General features: G+C 41.5%; 1 protein-coding gene across 1 annotated transcript; it reads left to right on the forward strand.

The window, feature by feature from the left end:
- Nucleotides 1-14,794: 14,794 nt before the first annotated feature.
- Nucleotides 14,795-17,699, forward strand: OR5BS1 (olfactory receptor family 5 subfamily BS member 1). Its single transcript, XM_060659695.3, has 2 exons — nt 14,795-15,570; nt 17,532-17,699. Exons 1-2 carry the CDS (start codon nt 14,795-14,797, stop codon nt 17,692-17,694), a joined length of 939 nt encoding a protein of 312 aa, XP_060515678.2. The 3' UTR covers nt 17,695-17,699.
- Nucleotides 17,700-18,204: the final 505 nt, after the last annotated feature.

Genomic DNA, 18,204 nt, shown 5'->3' on the forward strand with positions numbered 1-18,204 from the left:
TTGTTAAAGATTTATCCATTTTATTGCCCTCTGTAACATTTAGACAATCTTTACTTCCGCTTTATAATTTTAAGCTCATCTTAAATCTGTGTTTATGAAGCTCAACTTTATTTTTTTTAATACAAAATTTATTGTCAGATTGGTTTCCATACAACACCCAGTGCTCACCCCAAAAGGTGCCCTCCTCAATACCCATTGAAGTTCAACTTAAAAAAAAAAAAATGTCGGGGCGCCTGGGTGGCTCGGTCGGTTGAGTGTCTGACTTCGGCTCAGGTCATGATCTCACGGTCCGTGAGTTCGAGCCCCGCGTCGGGCTCTGTGCTGACAGCTCAGAGCCTGGAGCCTGTTTCAGATTCTGTGTCTCCCTCTCTCTGTGACCCTCCCCCGTTCATGCTCTGTCTCTCTCTGTCTCAAGAATAAATAAAAACGTTTAAAAAAAAAAAATTAAAAAAAAAAAAATGTCGACACCTCCCACGAAAGATTACAAATTTATTTTACTTTAACAATCTTCCTCCTCCCTCTGCCCCTTCAATATCCTTCCCCAGTTTTTGTTTTTGTTTCATTTTTGTTTTTGTTTTCACCCTTTGGGGTTTTCTGTCCGTGGATATTATCAACAAGTTATTATCTTTACATTGGGTGCTGTTGAAATCAATTAAATTCTGGATTTTAATCATAATCTATATTGAGGCTTCATTCTATGTTTAAATTTATTTAATATTCACTGGCATCCCTTTCACAGCACATTCCCCCATTTTACTTCCCCTTTGGCACATCAGAGCAGAATGGTTAGGGGCTTTGGGAACCTGACAAATTGCTTACCTATTCTGTGTCTCGGATTCCTAAATACAGAATTGGGATAATAATAGTATCTATATCGTATAGTCATTTTGAGGATTAAAGGAAATGGCACGTAGAGCACCAGAACACTAACAGCCACCGTTTGAGTGTCACCAATCATTTTTCATGAGCTCTTTATTTCATTCCGTTTTTATTTTGTTGTCATATGTACTCCTCTAGATTTTTGGTAAGAAGTGGGGATTGTGAAATATTCCAAGACCTTGCATATCTGAGAGTCTATTTTTACTCTACATATGAAAGAGAACTTACCTTGCTGCAGAATTTTGGGGTGTCCTCTTTCTTCTTCTGGACATATTATATACACTGTCATCTGGTATCTAATGGTCTTCAGAATTGTAAGACCAGCATAACATTCTTGCACAAACAATAGATAGAAAACAAAATAGCACTAAGAGAGAAAGAAAAAAAAAAAAAACAGTAAAAAAAATTTTTTTTTTCAAGAACATGGCAGAAAATATCAGTGATGGGAATATACACTCATCGCTTACAGGGAAAAGACTTTAAGATTGGGTTATAAAAGCTGTATGTTATATACAAAATAAAGACTTCCAAATAAAGACTTCATAATGGATAAACTTGTAGAATCACTATGCTGTTCACCTGAAACTAATGTAACATGGTATGTCAGCTACACTAAAAAAATCCAATTATTTTAAACAATAAAAAATCATAATCTCAAAAAAAAAGACTTCAAAGTGACTCATGAAGTTTGAAAGTTTTAAAAAATCGTTCAAAGATCTAGAGGCGCCTGGGTGGCTCAGTTGGTTGAGCACAGGACTCTTGATTTTGGCTCCGGTGAGGATCTCAAGGTTTGTAGGATCAAGCCTTCCATGGGGCTCCATGTGGATACCACAGAGCCTGCTTAGGATTCTCTCTCTCCTTCTGTCTCTACCCCTCCTCTGCTCTCTCTCTCTCTCTCTGTCTCTCTCTCAAAATAAATAAATAAACAATTTAAAAATAAATAAAATAGGGGTGCCTGGGTGGCTCAGTGCATTAAGCATCTGACTCTTGGTTTCTGCTCAGGTCATAATCTCACACTTCATGAGTTCCAGCCCCGCATCAGGCTCTCTGCTGCCATGGCAGAGCCTGCTCAGGATCCTTTGTCTCCCTCTCTCTTCCCCTCCCCACTTATGCTTTATCTCTCTCGCTCAGAAATAAATTTAAATGAATGAATGAATAAGTAAATACATAGTTGTTCAAAGATCTAAACTAGAAAATGCATACAAGGAGAAAGCAGTCGTCAAGGTCTCATTGTCAGTCAAAACTGAACTTGAAGAAAAAAAATTAGGGGTGCCTGGTGACTCATTCAGCTGAGTATCCAACTCTTAATTTTGGCTCAGGTCCTGATCACAGGGTCATGGGATGGAATCCCACACGGGCTCTCATTGAGTGTGGATCCTACTTAAGATTCTCTCTCTCTCTCTCTCTCTCTCTCAATGTTTCTCTCTCTCTCTCTCTCTCTCTCTCTCTCAAGTCACATAGCATAAAATACTGTAGAAAAGAACAAGGGAAATTAACAAAAATATAATAATTGTGGAAGATTTTATACAGATTTTTAGAGTTCTTAACAAATTAAATAGTCAAAACAAAAGTAATGACAAGGGAAAAAAGGATAATATAATTAAAATTAACCTTCTAATAAGAATATATCTAAATATATATATATACACACACACCCTACATTATAAAATTTCAGAAAGTCAAGGTTGAATAAAATAAGGAATGGATTGACCAGGGAGCAACATGAGGGAACTTTCTAAGCTAGCTACAAGAAAATTAAAGAAAAGAAGAACCCGCCCCCTCTTTCAGGGCTGGAGCATGCAACCCACCTTGCTTTCTGAAATATCTTGGGAGACTTATGGTAGCAATGTGAATGAGCCAAAATTTTATCTCAAACAGACCCTATTTCAAATCCTTGCCCAAACAGGTAGTACCTGTGTGACCTCAAATAAGTTATTTAAGGGGCATTGGCTGACTCAACTGGTGCAACATGCTTGATCTCTAACTATCTTGGCGTTGTGAGGTCAAGCCCCATGTTGGGTGTAGAGATTGCTTAAAAACTTTTTTAATAATACATAGGTTATTTAATTTCTGTGAGTTTCTCTCTAAAATGAATGTAATCAGGGGCACCAGGGTGGCTCAGCAGGTTAAATGTCAGACTTTGGCTCAGGTCATGACCTTGCATTTCATGAGTTGCCCCTCATCGGACTGACAGTTCAGAGCCTGGAGCCTGCTTCGGATTCTGTGTCTCCCTCTCTCTCTGCCCCTCCCCCACTTCTGCTCTGTCTGTCTCTCTCTCTCAAAAATAAACATTAAAAAATTTTAAATGAGTGTAATCATATACTTCTCCTGTGAATTTTTAATTTTTTTTTTCGATGTTCATTTATTTTTGAGAGAGAGACAGAGCATGAGCCAGGGAGGGGCAGAGAGAGAGGGAGACACGGAATCCGAAGCAGGCTCCAGGTTCTGAGCTATCAGCACAGAGCCTGACACGGGGCTCAAACTCACAGACAGCGAGATCATGACCTGACCTGAAGTCGGAGGCTTAACCAACTGAGGCCACCCAGGTGCCCCATCTCCTGTGAATTTTATAAGGACTCAGTGATATTATGTAGAGACCTAGGCACATACCTATTATTCTCAGAACTATATATAATCCAAGCATACAGGTACACTGAAATTATTTCACTTTTTTTTAAGTTTTTAAATTTATTTTTGAGAAAGAGAGCTGGGGAGGGGCAGAGAGAAGAGAGAGGGAGACTCCCAAGCAGCTCGCACATTGTCAACGCAGAGCCTGACATGGGTCTCAAACCCATGAACCATGAAATCATGACCTGAGCCAAAGTCAGATGCTTAACTGACTGAGCCACCCAGGCGCGCTGAGATTAATTCATTTCTAGTAAATATTCACCAAGAATATATTAAGCACATGTCACCCTGATGACCATACTTTAGTATGACCATACTTTAGTATCAGTGCTTTGCTGATATCTACTATGTAGCATGGGTAAGAGACAGACATCATAGCAGAGAACCCAGCTGGAAGACTGGGAACATGAGAAAGCAGAGGTAGGGATGAAAAATTAAAAATATCTCAGCTTTCCAGAGTTTATGATCTAACTATGTTAGAAGAACTGAAACAGTGAACTCAGCAACAGTGAATGATTAATTGTCCAAATGCCTTTAATATGAAAAACACACATGCTAAAGGAAAAGAAAAGAAAGGGAAAGGAAATCAGTCAGCCAAAGCCTGGGATTGCAAATTCTGCTTATTCATTCACTGATTCACCCATCGAGCTTCCTGTGAGCATCTAGAATGTGTGGAGCTTTCTACATTGACAGGGATTTAATACTAAAGAAGGAGAGTGTGCTGTGCTATAAGGGTTAATTCCAGCAGATGCCAAATTGGCCTGAAGTTTTTTACTGAAATAAGAGACACATCTGCATGGCACTGATCAAGGTATGCCATGAAATGGTCAAGGTATGAAATGCACTGATAAATGGTTTGCTTTGTATCCATGGGTCCACGGTGACTTTTGAAGTGGCTTATCCCAGTGTGTCAGCCTTGTTTATTGATAACAATGAGACTGACTGTATCTGGTCTCAGTGAGACCTCATAGAGACCTCTGCTATTGAGGCTGGTTACATAGCAAGATCTATATGATTAACAAGGTACAAGGTAGTCCTAGAATCCTTTTGTACTTCCTGGTTCCAAAATGTTCCATGCACACATGAGTGATTTCTGATCTAAGAAATATGTCCTGCCATGGCACTGTGGAAAGAGGACAATTGGAGCCAATGCCAGGTGTCTCTGGATAACTTGCTGTGGGGTCGCTTTTGGCTACGAGGTTATCCTTACTTGATGCTTTTGCTATGCTGTGTCCCTTTAGGCAACAACCATAGATTTGTAAGCATTGTTATTTGGGGTCCTGTGAGTGCCCTTTATCAAGCACTAACTGCTGCCATTAGTTCGGTTGGTATCAGAAGGGGGATTATAAGTCCAGTCCCTGATTCATTTTTAACTAAAAATATGGCTAAGGCATTACTGAGATAGAAAAACTCTGGTTCTGCTAAAGGGGGTGGAGATGAATCATTGATGCCAGATGGTTGCCAAGTCACCCTTGATTTGAATCAGCACGTTTTCAAAGCAGTTATTGGTAATAAACCTTCCAGTGGAATCTGAAAATGATAAAACCTAAGCCTCAGATCTAGCAAAGTGGATTAGCAGGAAACTTCAGGCAGGTCCTCAAAAAATCAGTTCCATGGTGGCTGCATTCAATGTTAGCAAAAATAAAAGCTCAGAATCTCCTTTCGTTGGGCTTAACCGTCTCTGGCCAGGAGATGGCGCTTCAACCAAAGGAACCTGGGGCAGATATACCTGCTAAATAAACTATATCTGTGAGACCAATTAACTAAAAAGGTGATTCAGGTGGGACAAATTGACCATGGAGGACAAGAAAACACAAAAATAAGGGATTCTTGAGTGAAAGGAATTGTGACTGCAGCGTACTAAAAGAAAGTTCCCTGATGAGACCTTGTGGAAACGGCTACTGAGAATTTTAGACCCAGGGGCAAAGCCCCCCTCCTAGAACACAGCTAAGTGGAGGAGAATGTTTGCTAGCCCCTGAGCAAACGTTTGGGCTTACCTTGGATCTTTGAATCGCTGCTACCTTTGCGGAGATGGTTTGTGCAGCAGCCACTTCTTGACCAGGCTGGATGGAGGAAGCGATGTGTCACGCATATCCCGATAGGTGGGAGCTCCCGGTTGTGGTGTGTGCCATACACGTTGATGGTTTCTTTCTTTCTTTTTTTTTAATGTTTATTTTTGAGAGAGAGAGACAGGAGAGGGAGAGAGCAGGGGAAGGGCAGAGAGAGAGGGAGACACAGAATCCAAAGCAGGCTCCAGGCTCTGAGCTGTCAGCCCAGAGCCAGACATTGGCTGCAACTCACAAACCGTGAGGTCATGACCTGAGTCGAAGTCAGAGGCTTAACCAATGAGCCACCCAAACGCCCCCATGTTGGTAATTTCTAATCAAGAGAGAAAGCATGTGCTGTATGGCCCTGTGGAAGGAAGATAACTGAGCTCCACCCAGTCCTCTCTCCTTGTTATGAGGCAGCCTTTGGCTGTGATGCATATCCATATTTTAATGCCGCTGTCATATTGTATCCTTTTCCTATAAATCTTAGGTTTGTAATATTTGTCATTTTGGATCCTTGGAGTTTTCTTTATCGATGGAAACATGTCTAACTCTTGCCATTAATAAAAAATATATATATCCTCTTGCCCTCAGGGAGTTCACAGTTTAGTGGGAGCTGAATATCAATTATGGGGTCAAGAGGCAGGTTGCATGGCTGGCAGGGAAGATTTCGCATGAGCCATAAGTAGAAATGATCGGTTGGTCATATAGGCGTCTGTAATGAAGTCTGAATGAGCTAGGATTATTTTACCCTAAACCCATAACCAAAGAGACCACACTGGAGACCTTGAGAAAGGTAAATCAAGATATTTGGGTTTGGGGAAATTTCATCTTCAGGCAGAATGCATTATAAGGACTCAAGAACTTGAATGAAGTTCCCATAGAAACTTGGAAGCAAAAACAATAGATGCCTCTCTCTGAGCATTTAGCAGCAATTTGCAATTGATTAGGCCAATGAAATGCAAAATGAAGATATGGCAGAGTTGGCCATTAATATACTCAATGTGTTATTGCATCCAAAAATGTACAAAGGGTTGGCAGCTTGAATATGTCCCACCAAACTCTAATCCCAAGTTCAAATTTCGTGGTTCTCCTTGGCTGAGCTGTGGCTGCTACCATCAGGAAGCTGGGTCGGTGAGGCTCAGGTTCCCTGAGTGCTGTTAGGAGCAGTGTGTGCAGGCCTTTCTCTCCAGGAGCTGAACACGGATGTTCCTGGGAAGACTGGCGCTCCAGTAACGAGTCTATAGGTCACGGGTTGGCATTACCTCATGCAAAGGGATTTCTGTCCAACTACCAAACATCTAAGGAAGAACTCAAACGGAGATAAGTCTTCCTTTTGTGAGGATGGGAAGTCACACTCTGCCTGGAGTACAGAAGTATGTGTCTGGGGATGGGATGGCAACTTGCAGGCTGCTATAGGCACACAGGTGTGGACTCTCCTCTGCCAGGAGAATGTCGCCACTTACTGAACTCAGACAGCCAGACTTTGGCCACAGTGAGCAAACAAAACAGTATAGAGAGACACAGAGATAAACGTCAAGCAGAAAATAATCAGAACAACCCGCAAAAAATGTGGAAGGAGATAGAAATGGATGGACCTAAATAAACAACCAACACAGAAAAAATACAAACAGTGAAGGCATTAAAGAGATTCAAGTACAGTAAAATAAGAGACATTCTGGAAACAAGAATTATAATTTTCCTATTTAAAAACTCAGACTTCTGGTTTTGGCTCAGAGTTGCAGAGGGCTGGCAAGCTATCACTCCTGCTCTTACAATAAGAAAAAAGCTGGGCCATTCTTTACAGGGCTAGAACAAACAATCTTAAGTATGGAACCAAAAAAAGACCCCCAATAACCAAAGTAATGGTGAAAAAGAAACCAAAGCTGGAGGCATCACAATTCCAGACTTCAAGCTGTATTACAAAGCTGTAATCATCAAGACAGTGTGGTACTGGCAGAAAAACACACATAGATCAATGGAACACAATAGAGAACCCAGAAATGGGCCCACAAATATATGGCCAACTAATCTTTGACAAAGCAGGACAGAGTATCCAATGGAGAAATAGTCTCTCCAGCAAATGGTGTTGGGAAAACTGGACAGCAACATGCAGAAGAATAAAATTGGACCACTTTCTTACACCATACACAAAAATAAATTCAAAATGGATGAAAGACATTTAAGTCTCAGGAAACCACCGAAATCCTAGAAGAACACAGGCAGCAACCTCTTTGATCTCAGCCACAGCAACTTCTTAATAGACATGTCTCCAGAGGCAAGGGAAATAAAAGCAAAAATGAACTATTGGGACCTCATCAAGATATAAACTTCTGCACAATGAAGAAAACAATCAGCAAAACTAAAAGGCAACTAATGGAATGAGAGAAGATATTTGCAAATGACATATCTGATAAAGAGTTAGTATCCAAAATCTATAAAGAACTTACCAAGCTCAGAACCCAGGAAACAATCCAGTGAAGAAATAGATGTTTTCCAAAGAAATAGATGTTTTCCAAAGAAAACATTCAGATGGTTAACAGACACATGAAAAAATGCTCAACATCACTCATCATCAGGGGAATATGAATCAAAACCTCAATGAGATACCACCTCACACCTGTCAGAATGGCTAAAATTAACAACTCAGGCAACAGATATTGGCGAGGATGTGGAAAAAGCGGAACACTTTTGCGCTGTTAATGGGAATGCAAACTGGTGCAGCCACTTTGGCAAACAGTATGGAGTTTCCTCAAAAAAATTAAAAATAGAGCTATCCTATGATCCACCAATTACACTAACTAGGTATTTACCCAAAGAATAAAAAAACGCTGATTCGAAGGATCACATGTACCCCAATGTTTACAGCAACACTATGAACAATAGCCAAATTATGGAAAGAGCCCAAATGTCCAACTGATGAATGGTTTAAGAAGATGTAGTATATATATGCAATGGAATACTACTCATCAATGAAAAAGAATGAAATCTAGCCATTTGCAGCAACGAGGATGGAACTGGAGGGTATTATGCTAAGTGGAATAAGTCAGTCAGAGAAAGACGGATATCATATGACTTCACTCGTATGTGGAATTTGAGAAGCATGGCAGATGAACATAGGAGAAGGGAAGGAAAAATAATATAAAAACAGAAGGGAGGCAAGCCATAAGAGACTCCTAAATACAGAGAACAAACTGAGGGTTGCTGGAGGGGAGGTGGGTGGGGGGATGGGTTAAATGGGTGATGGGCATTAAGGAGGGCACTTTTTAGGATGAGCACTTGGTGTCATATGTAAGGGATGAATCACTGGGTCCTACTCCTGAAGCCAAGACTATACTGTATGTTAACTAACTTGAATTTAAATTTAAAAAAGAAAAAACCTGGTCAGGGGCACCTGGGTGGCTCAGTGGGTTAAGCGTCCCACTTTGGCTCGGGTCATGATCTCTCAGTTCATGTGTTTGAGTCCCATGTCAGGCTTTGTACTGACAGCTGAGAACCTGGAGACTGCTTCAGATTCTGTCTCCCTCTCTCTCTGCCCCTCCCCCACTTGCTCTCTCTCTCTCTCTCTCTCTCTCTCAAAAATAAATAAATAAACATTTAATAAAAGAAAAAGAAAAAAGCTAGGGAAATTTAAAAATCAACAACTTATCTTAACCATCAGAGAACTGTCTTGGGCAGATGCCCTATGGAAATCTGGAAAGGAGCAGGTACCTGTAGGGAGACACAAGACCTGAGCATTTGCTTACTCAGGACAGAAGCTGCTGGTGCCATATAAACTAGGAGGAAAATTAAACTAGAAATGTTGATGGATTACTGGAGGCTGACAGTGTGCCAGTGTGAGGCTCCCCAAGGGTTGCAGTCATAGGGAAGCTCCCACCTTCTTGCAGTTTGCTCCTCCAGGAACCCCACCTGGCTCTCACGGGGAGGATGTGGGGGCACGCCAAAGGAAGCTCTCCCCGTGGGCTGGCTGGGGTCGGGGAACAGCAGCCACAATCAAATCTTCCAGGCCCAGCTCCCCTACCTATCTCTCTTGTGGAACAAAAGGCTCAGGCTGAAGCAGGAAATGCGTCAAAGCCCACCGGGTGCTGTTGTGGTCCCCTTGCAGCCAGGGAAGGGATTCAATACCTTAGCCTGCAGAAACTCGTGAAAATGGAAAGGCAAAGGTACAAAAATAGCCAAAACAATTCTGAGAAAGAACAGAGCTGGACGACTTACATTATCTGATTTCAGGACTTATTATAAAGTTACAGTATTCAACACAGTGTTGTATCTGCAAAAGGATAGCAAAGGAATAGACATGTTGATCAATGAACCCAAATAAATCCATGCAAATATAATGAACTGATTTTTGAAAGGTGGAAAGGAAACTCGGTAGAGAAACAATGGTCTTTTCAACAAGAGGTGGCAGAGCAATTGGATGACAGAAGGGCAATTGCAAATTAAAAATAAAAGGCTAATTCTCCTGTCGAGAAGAAAGGAAGTAACTTCTCTCCCTCATCGCTTTTCTTAGAGCATTTACTTTAAAAAAAACTTGTAAGTTCTTCCTCTGTCTCCTGGAAATGTATGTAAATCTTCTTGAACGTTAAAAAGCCCCTTGCTGGCTTTACTGCCTGGTAATGTCTTTCTCAAGAACCTAAAAACCAACTCTTCAAAATGTAATTACAAGAGAAGACAGTTCCCCTGTCTCCTGCTTTCTGGGGAATGGTAGGAGCCTAACCTCAGAGGGGCCTCACTCCAAGTTGCAAAACCACCTCATGTCATAATGGTGTGAGAAGTTTGTTTTCCTTTGGATAAAGCCCATTAGCAAACCCACACAGCCACCTCAACTACCAAGTAAGTCTACAATGAGCACATGTGTGACAAATGGTGCTGTGAAGTTCTCTTACTTAAGGACTAGTTATTGTTTATCATGTGACTATGTATGTAATGAGTTGTGTTTGCTTGACTATTGCTGACATAGTAATAGGCAACCCTTCATCTGCCTCCTAACTGCAGTGCTGGGCCCAAAGGAGACATTTATGAATGGTCCACCAGGTTCTGTATATGATGGTGGTCTATTCTTTCTGGATATCACATTTTCATCTGATTATCTATTTAAGGCTTCAAAGGTTAACTTCCAACCAGAATCTATCTCTGTGACATCAATAGTCAGGGAGCCATCTAATTAAAGACAACTGGAATACTGCTTTTCTGTGTTGAAAGTTTTGCTGTCAATTTGTTCTTTTTCCTCAGACTAAAACCCTGCAGGTTCATTCAGTACTTGACCAACAGGGCAGACAGAACACTACAGGATACTCAGATGATGGGCCAAGTGCAATGTGACATAATTCACACAATGTGTATGTGGTATAGAGGGCATCTTCTCACTGGACCACACATCTCTATACACAGTACAGAGTTCTGTGTGCATGCAACACTGACCCTACTCCCTGAGTTTCCCCTTTAGAGACTGGTAGACTCCCCAAAGAAGTAAATGCTATCAAGAATAGAACTTTATAGCTGTAGGTTAGTTATGTCTAAGACACCTGTTTGCAAGTCTTGCTTCTTTGGTGTATCAAAATATATTTTGTGATGTACTAAAGTTCCTGATGTCTACCAAATATTAAGGTGCATTTTAGCCTAATTTATTATCTGTATTTTTTTTAATGTTTATCTATTCTTGAGAGAGAGAGAGAGAGAGAGAGAGCACAAGCAGGGGAGGGGCAGAGCAAGAGAGGGACGCAGAATCCAAAGCAGACTCCAGGCTCTGTCAGCACAGAGCCTGATGCAGGACCCGAACCCACAAGCCGCGAGATCATGACCTGAGCCAAAGTTGGACGCCCAACTGACTGCGCCACCCAGGCTCCCCTATCTGTATTAAGTTATAAAAGTAGCCTTAGATGACTAGATATTCTGTTATTTGTATTAACAGAGATCTTTTTCTGAGTATGTGGCTCATGCTGTTGTGAAAAATGTTTTACCTCTTACCTTTGTCAGTTTATAATGAGAAAACTTCCTTTTACCCTATGCAGCTCAGAGAGCAACTTGATGTATTATCTCAAACACAATAAATATGCTCCTGAAGGCAAAAAAAGAAAAGGGGGTTATTGCAGCTTTATTTTTGATAGTGGGACATTGGAGACAATTGTAAGTTCTTTCTCTGTTTCCTTGAAATGTATGTGCTGGTGGTGGGACATTGGAGACAATTTGGGTTAGTTATGAAATCTATTTTAGGAAGATAAAGGCTAAGCTGTTATAGAAGAGATCTTCAAATGCAGTGCCTCAGACAAAACAAAAGATTATTTTTCTCTTAAGTCCAGAGACGTATGGGTGGTCCCAAATGAAAGGCACCAGTTCCTTATATGTTGTTGCTTTGTTATTTCCTGGGAACTTGGTCAATCACCATTCAATCCTCATCCATGGCAAAGACTGACCATCCGTCCTCAGTACTGCCCTTTTCTTCTACCTTTCAGTAATAGAACTTTCCCATGTTTTAGACACATGACTGTTCATATAATGCAGAGACCACATTTTCCAGCTCAATGTGATCAAAGCTGGAGAGCAGTCAAGGAGCTGATAATTATTGAAACTGGATGATGGATACAGAAAGGTCAATAAACTGTTCTTTCTACTTCTCTATATGTTTAAACTTGTTTACAATAAAAAGGTTTTGCCACAATTAAAATTTGTCTTAAAGTTTTTAATCTATTTGGATTTTATTTGAATTACAGTAAATAAAATAATTTTGGATGACATGATGAATCCTTATTTTCTTCTTTTATCATTAAAATATCTTTAGTATCTTTCATTTTCAATATATCTTCAGTATCTTTTTCATTTTCTATCTTTTATCATAATCTTATTTGTATAATCATAAATATGATTTAAAACATAATGAAATGAGAAGGAAGGAAAGACAAAGGGAGGGAGACATGAAATTCCAAGTTTTTGCACTAGGAATCCTTAGAATTCCTTATTTTTATCTGTAGACATTATTGGCCACCCTAGGTCCCATCGTTTATGATGCAACCCACTGAAACAAGAGTAATTCAGAGGAGGAATAGTTGGCCCAGGAGAACTCATTCACATTCAGAGCAGGCCTCCTACTTAAGGGCCTCTCCAGGGAGCTCTGTCACTCTCCAAAGTCTAGAGTCAAGATCAAGTCCCTCTGGCCATTGTTATATGGGAAGCAGAGTTAAGAAGGCTTCCCCTTAGACAGAAGACTATAGGAATGTTTCCTTGCTAGGAGTTCCACTCCTGAATCTTCTAAAGTTGAGGGAAGTCCACAGAAGCCCTAGCCATATCTGGGGCTTTTGCTCTAGTGTTGGAAGGATGCCATTCAGTATCACCCATTGAGAGCATCACTTGTTGGCCTAGGGTGCCCAGGTAAAGACAAATCTCCTTCTCATTCATATACATCTTCTCCTAAAACTACCCACTCTGGGAACCTGTGAGTGTCAAACCATGAACAGAGAGATCAGATCCTCACTTATCACCTTCCTGAGTTATCCATCAAAGAGAAAGGTGAAGGTGACAAGTATACCGTGTTCTGGTCTAGACCAAACCCTATCACTGTACATTTTACCAGGTGTTCTTGTTCTCAGTGTTCTTGCATTCTCTCTCTCTCTCTCTCTCTCTCTCTCACTCACTCTCATTGGCATTTACCATCCCTGTGATGCACAGAAGATGGTCCAAGATTGACTTGGCTTTATCCAAATCTCCTGGTACCAACTCAGAGAGTAGCACAGTCTTCATGGACTTACATGCTAAGTACTGAGATTACAGAACAAACAGTAGACAATATAGATTCACAGAAACCCTGGAATGGGAAGACCTTGGAGTAGCTGATGTGCACAAACCTCACCTCCATATTGAGGGCTTCCTCCTGCCTGGCTTCCATAAAATCAGCACATTTGTGTGCCACTTCTGCTTGGGTTGACACAGAAGGGAAGAAAGGATTTTTATTTAGTACCAGTAATACCCAAGGAAGTTGTCCTTTAATCTTTAGAATTGCTTTTTTAAAAACTTTTTTTTATTTATTTCTGAGAGAGAGAGAGAGAGAGAGAGAGAGAGCATGAGTGGGTGAGGGGCAGGAAGAGAGGGAGACACAGAATCAAAAGCAGGCTCCAGGCTCTGAGCTGTCAGCACAGAGCGCAACATGGGGCTCAAACTCACAAACTGCAAGATCGTGACCTGAGCCAGTTGGGCACTTAACCAACTGAGCCACCCAGGCACCCCTAGAATTGCTTTTTTTTTTAATCTTTAGAATTTCTTTATTTTTTAAAAAAAATTGTTTTTATGTTTATTCATTTTTGAAAGACAGAGACAGAGCACAAGCAGGAGTGGGGCAGAGAGAGAGGAGGACACAGAATCTGAAGCAGGCTCCAGGCTCTGAGCTGTCGGAACAGAGCCTGATACGGGGCTCAAACTCATGAACCGCGAGATCATGACCCAAGCCGAAGTCGGACGCTCAACCAACCGAAGCACCCAGGTGCCCCGAAATCTTTAGAATTTCTAAGCGGGAATGGACATTAGAAACCATCTAGTTTTCCAAGATTTTTTAAATGTTTATTTATTTTTGGGAGAGAGAGAGAGCAGGGGAGGGGCAGAGAGAGAAAGAGAGACAGAATCTCAAGCAGGGTCCACACTGTCAGGACAGAGTATGGGGCTCAAACTCATGAACCATGAGATCATGACCTGAGCCGAAATCAAGAGTCAGACATTTAGCCAACTAAGCCAACCAGGTACCCCCCGCCCAGATTTTTTTTTTAATAAGAAACTCAAGTGACTTACTCATGAACTTACTGGGGCAGAGAAAGGTCTTGCACCATCATCAGGTATCACAATATCCCTATCAATCACTCATTCATCATGATCTTTCAGCCACATAGTCAGTCCAAATGTTCATCACTTATTCACTGTGATGATCAGAGCCTTCCTGTGGATTGAGTTCATTTCCTTCTGGAACTGGAGAATAGTACTTCTCAATGCTCTGGAGTCCGTTCCCAACTGCCTTCCTTTCTTTCTCCAGTCTGGATGATCTCTGTTCTCTTCTCTTTCCTTTCTAGGTCTGATTGTCTATGCTCTTCTTTTCTACCTTCTCCACCTTGGCCAATAGCTTCCTACCCTGAGCCAGGAAGGGCTGATGAGCCATGAAGCTTTACTCCCAATGCCTCATCCCCAGGCATGCTCTAAGACTGATAACTCATTTGATCATTCTTCTCCATTCTTGCCCCTCTGAAGGGGAACTTAAATGCTCCATGGAAGTTGGTAACAACATAACCACAGTCACTACATTTGTTCTCTTAGGACTGTCCAACAACCCTCAGATCCAGGCCCTACTCTTTGTGCTCTTCCTGGGGATTTACCTTCTGACCCTGATGGGAAACCTGACGATGCTACTGGTGATCAGGGCTGATTCCCACCTCCACACGTCCATGTACTTCTTCCTGAGTCACCTCTCCTTTCTGGATACTTTCTATTCCTCAATCATTGTACCTAAACTTTTAGAGAACCTTCTTTCCAAATGGAAGACTATATCCCCCCTTGAGTGTTTTACTCAGATCTCCTTGGTCATATTTTCTGGGGCCACTGAAGCTTGCCTCCTTTCAGTCATGGCCTATGACTGGTTCCAGGCTGTATGCCACCCACTGTTGTATGTGGTGGCCATGAACAGGAAGGTATGTACTGGCCTGGTGGGAGCATCCTGGGCCATAGGAGTGGGGACAGGCCTGGTTAACAGCATCCTTCTGGATCAGCAGCATTTCTGTGGCCCCAATCTTGTCCATAGTTTTGCCTGCGAGCTTCCCCCAGTCCTCCTGTTGGCCTGTTCTGACCCTTACATTAGCATTGCCTCCATCCTGACCACCATGGTGGTCCTGGGCCTTGGCACCCTTGTCCTATTTCTGGGCTCCTACACCTGTATCATCATGACAGCCCTGGGGATCAACTCTGTCACGGGTCGGAGGAAGATCTTTTCCACCTGCTTTTCTCATTTTCTTGTGGTCACCATCTTTTATGGTTCAGGAGTTTTCAGGTATGTCATACTATATCTCCTAAATGTAAATGTAGGGTATCCCTTGCCCTAAAGTGGCTTTGGTCTGTAGAACTGGGCATTGCAAAGGAGAAGGAAAATTACTATACTGGAATTCAGAAGGCCTAGGTTCTAGTTCTGGTTCTGCTGTGGACTAGCTGTGTGAATTATAAAAAAATCCATTTTCTTTCTCAGGTCTCAATTGTCTAAGTCTGAAAGATGAGCTTATACAAGGACTAGAGACTTTCCTACTTTCACTAACCTATGATTAATAGTTCTCAAAAGGAAATCAGACAGCCCTTGGTAGATTATTATTCAGCGCTAGGCAAAAATAAATAAATAAATAAAACACACAATTCTTGACACAGATGACATCTTTCTTTCCTACTGGAAGATGATGTCTCTGAGCTGCTTTTACATGGCTCAAGCTCAATTTTAGTATGTAGAGAAAAGAAATATTATTAACCTCACTTTCAGGTAAGGAACCTGAGTTTCAAGAGTAACCAGGTGACTTCTCAAATGTTCCAGAACAAGTTAGTAATGGAGCCATAAGATAAACCAAGTCCCACTGATTTCAAACCTCATGCTCTTTCCTACCATGCTTCTCTCAAACATAAACAGCTCTAGCTGACAAGTCCTCACCTACTAGGAGCAGAATAATTAATGGTCCATGGTATCCACTGAACTGGAGATGGATTTGTACAAATTGCTCCATATTTTCTCACTTGCTTGTTACTTGGAGAGAAGGCAAGGGTGGAAAAGGATGATAAGGAATAGTCAAGAAGAGCTCACCTGAGGCTGTGGGAAAATCTCTTTATCTCTCTCTGCCTGATTTTCCTCATATGCCATAAGGAGACAATAAGATTTCTCCTACCTACTTCACAGAAATGTTAGGAGGGATAGATGAAGAATAATGACAGTAAAATGAATATCTTTTTAAATCAAGCACACCAGAACCCACAAAGAACATTCCAATGGTGATGCACTCTAGCACACACACAAAAAAATTAATGTTTCTTTGGGAAATACTCCCAGTGACACTTAATAAAATGCACCCCCAAGATTTATTATTATTATTTTAGATTAATATCTTGTGCTTAGCACATTTTTATTTTCCACGCTTGGCTTCTTTACTAAGCCAAAGAAAAATGCACCTAAAAGGACAAATGTTTGTTCCAATAAGGATTATATAAAATAATGTGCCATGGGGCACCTGGATGGCTCAGTCAGTTGAGCAAAGGACTTCAGCTCAGGTCATGATCTCACAGCTTGTGAGTTCGAGCCCCAGGTCGGGCTCTGTGCTGACAGCTCAGAGCCTGGAGCCTGCTTCGGATTCTGTGTCTCCCTCTCTCTGCCCCTAACCCACTTGCATTCTGTCTCTGTCTCTCTCAAAGATAAATAAACATTAAAAAAAATTTTTTTTAATAAATAAAATAAAATAAAATAAAATAATGTGCCGTGACTGGAGATAATTCCCAGAGCCATAAATGTTGGGAACAATGACAGTATTATTAGAGAAGCATACACTTTTGCCAGAAACAATCCTCACAGGATGAGAACATACATTGTATATACAGGGAAAAGGAGAGAAAAAAATCCTCATATCTTTATCATAACTATTAAGAAAAGATGTTTTGAAGCATATGAAGTACTACAGAAATGCATGAAATTATTAGTTTTTTTCTAATCTGCAGCCCTTGATGTGCTACAGAACTTTCTTTTTCTCAGGGCAGCCCTTATAATGTTCTGCATAAGAGAACTCATGTTTGGAGGCATATGAAGGTGGAAATGATTGACTTCTCAGTGATCATATAGTCATATCTAGACGTTGCTGCCACTGATAGTCAATTCAGCTCTGAGGACCCACTTTGCAGAGACTCTGGGATGGGATGGACCATGCCTGCCAACAGTATTGTGGCCATTGTTCTGAGCTCAGTTTACTCCTCTGTGCCATTCCCTTCAAGGTACATGACTCCAGCATCTGGCTCAGCCCTGGAACAAGTGGTCTCTGTGAAGTACAGTGTGGTGACCCCATTGCTAAACCCTCTCATCTACAGTCTGAAGAACCAGGAAGTGAAAGCAGCCTTCAAGAGAGTGCTGGCCAGGAAGCCCAGGCTTACCTTCTAACCGAGTTCCACTGCCTACTCGTAACAGGAGAAACAGTGGAGCAAAGGAAGAGGAGGCAGGAAGAACTATCACCAGCTATGTTCTTTCTTCTAAAAACAGAAGATTAGTTCCTCTAACTCCACTGTCCTCCCCCAATCAAGTGAGATAGGAAAACCCCCACAGAGCACATGACAGGGGGGCCAGTCACCACTCAAGAAAATTCTGACAAAAAAAGTGTGAAGGATCCTCAAAAAATTTAGAACTACCATATGATCCAATAATTCCACTTCTGGGTACTTATCCAAAAGTAAATTATTATATCTAGATGTCAGAGGAAAATAGCATGGAGGAGAAATTGGGATAGAAAGGGAGTCCATATTATTGGGCACCATTCTGAGACCTCCTCACACAGAGCTCTGGGAGAGGGTGCACTCTGACAGCCCTGCCCTGAGCCTCCCCACAGCAACCTGAGCCTGGACCACTTCAAATCCCTTCTTGGTTCAGGACTTGTTCCAGGGCTAAGGAAGGAGA

The sequence above is a fragment of the Panthera onca genome, chromosome B4 (assembly GCF_046562875.1).
Source record: "Panthera onca isolate mPanOnc1 chromosome B4, mPanOnc1 haplotype 2, whole genome shotgun sequence".
Taxonomy (NCBI): domain Eukaryota; kingdom Metazoa; phylum Chordata; class Mammalia; order Carnivora; family Felidae; genus Panthera; species Panthera onca.

What these genes read in the sequence shown, in the direction of transcription:
- OR5BS1 (XM_060659695.3), top strand. Translation starts at nt 14,795, where the DNA reads ATGGAAGTTGGTAACAACATAACCACAGTCACTACATTTGTTCTCTTA. An exon ending in TATGGTTCAGGAGTTTTCAG is followed by an intron (nt 15,571 to 17,531) that starts GTATGTCATACT and finishes ATTCCCTTCAAG; the next exon opens with GTACATGACTCCAGCATCTG.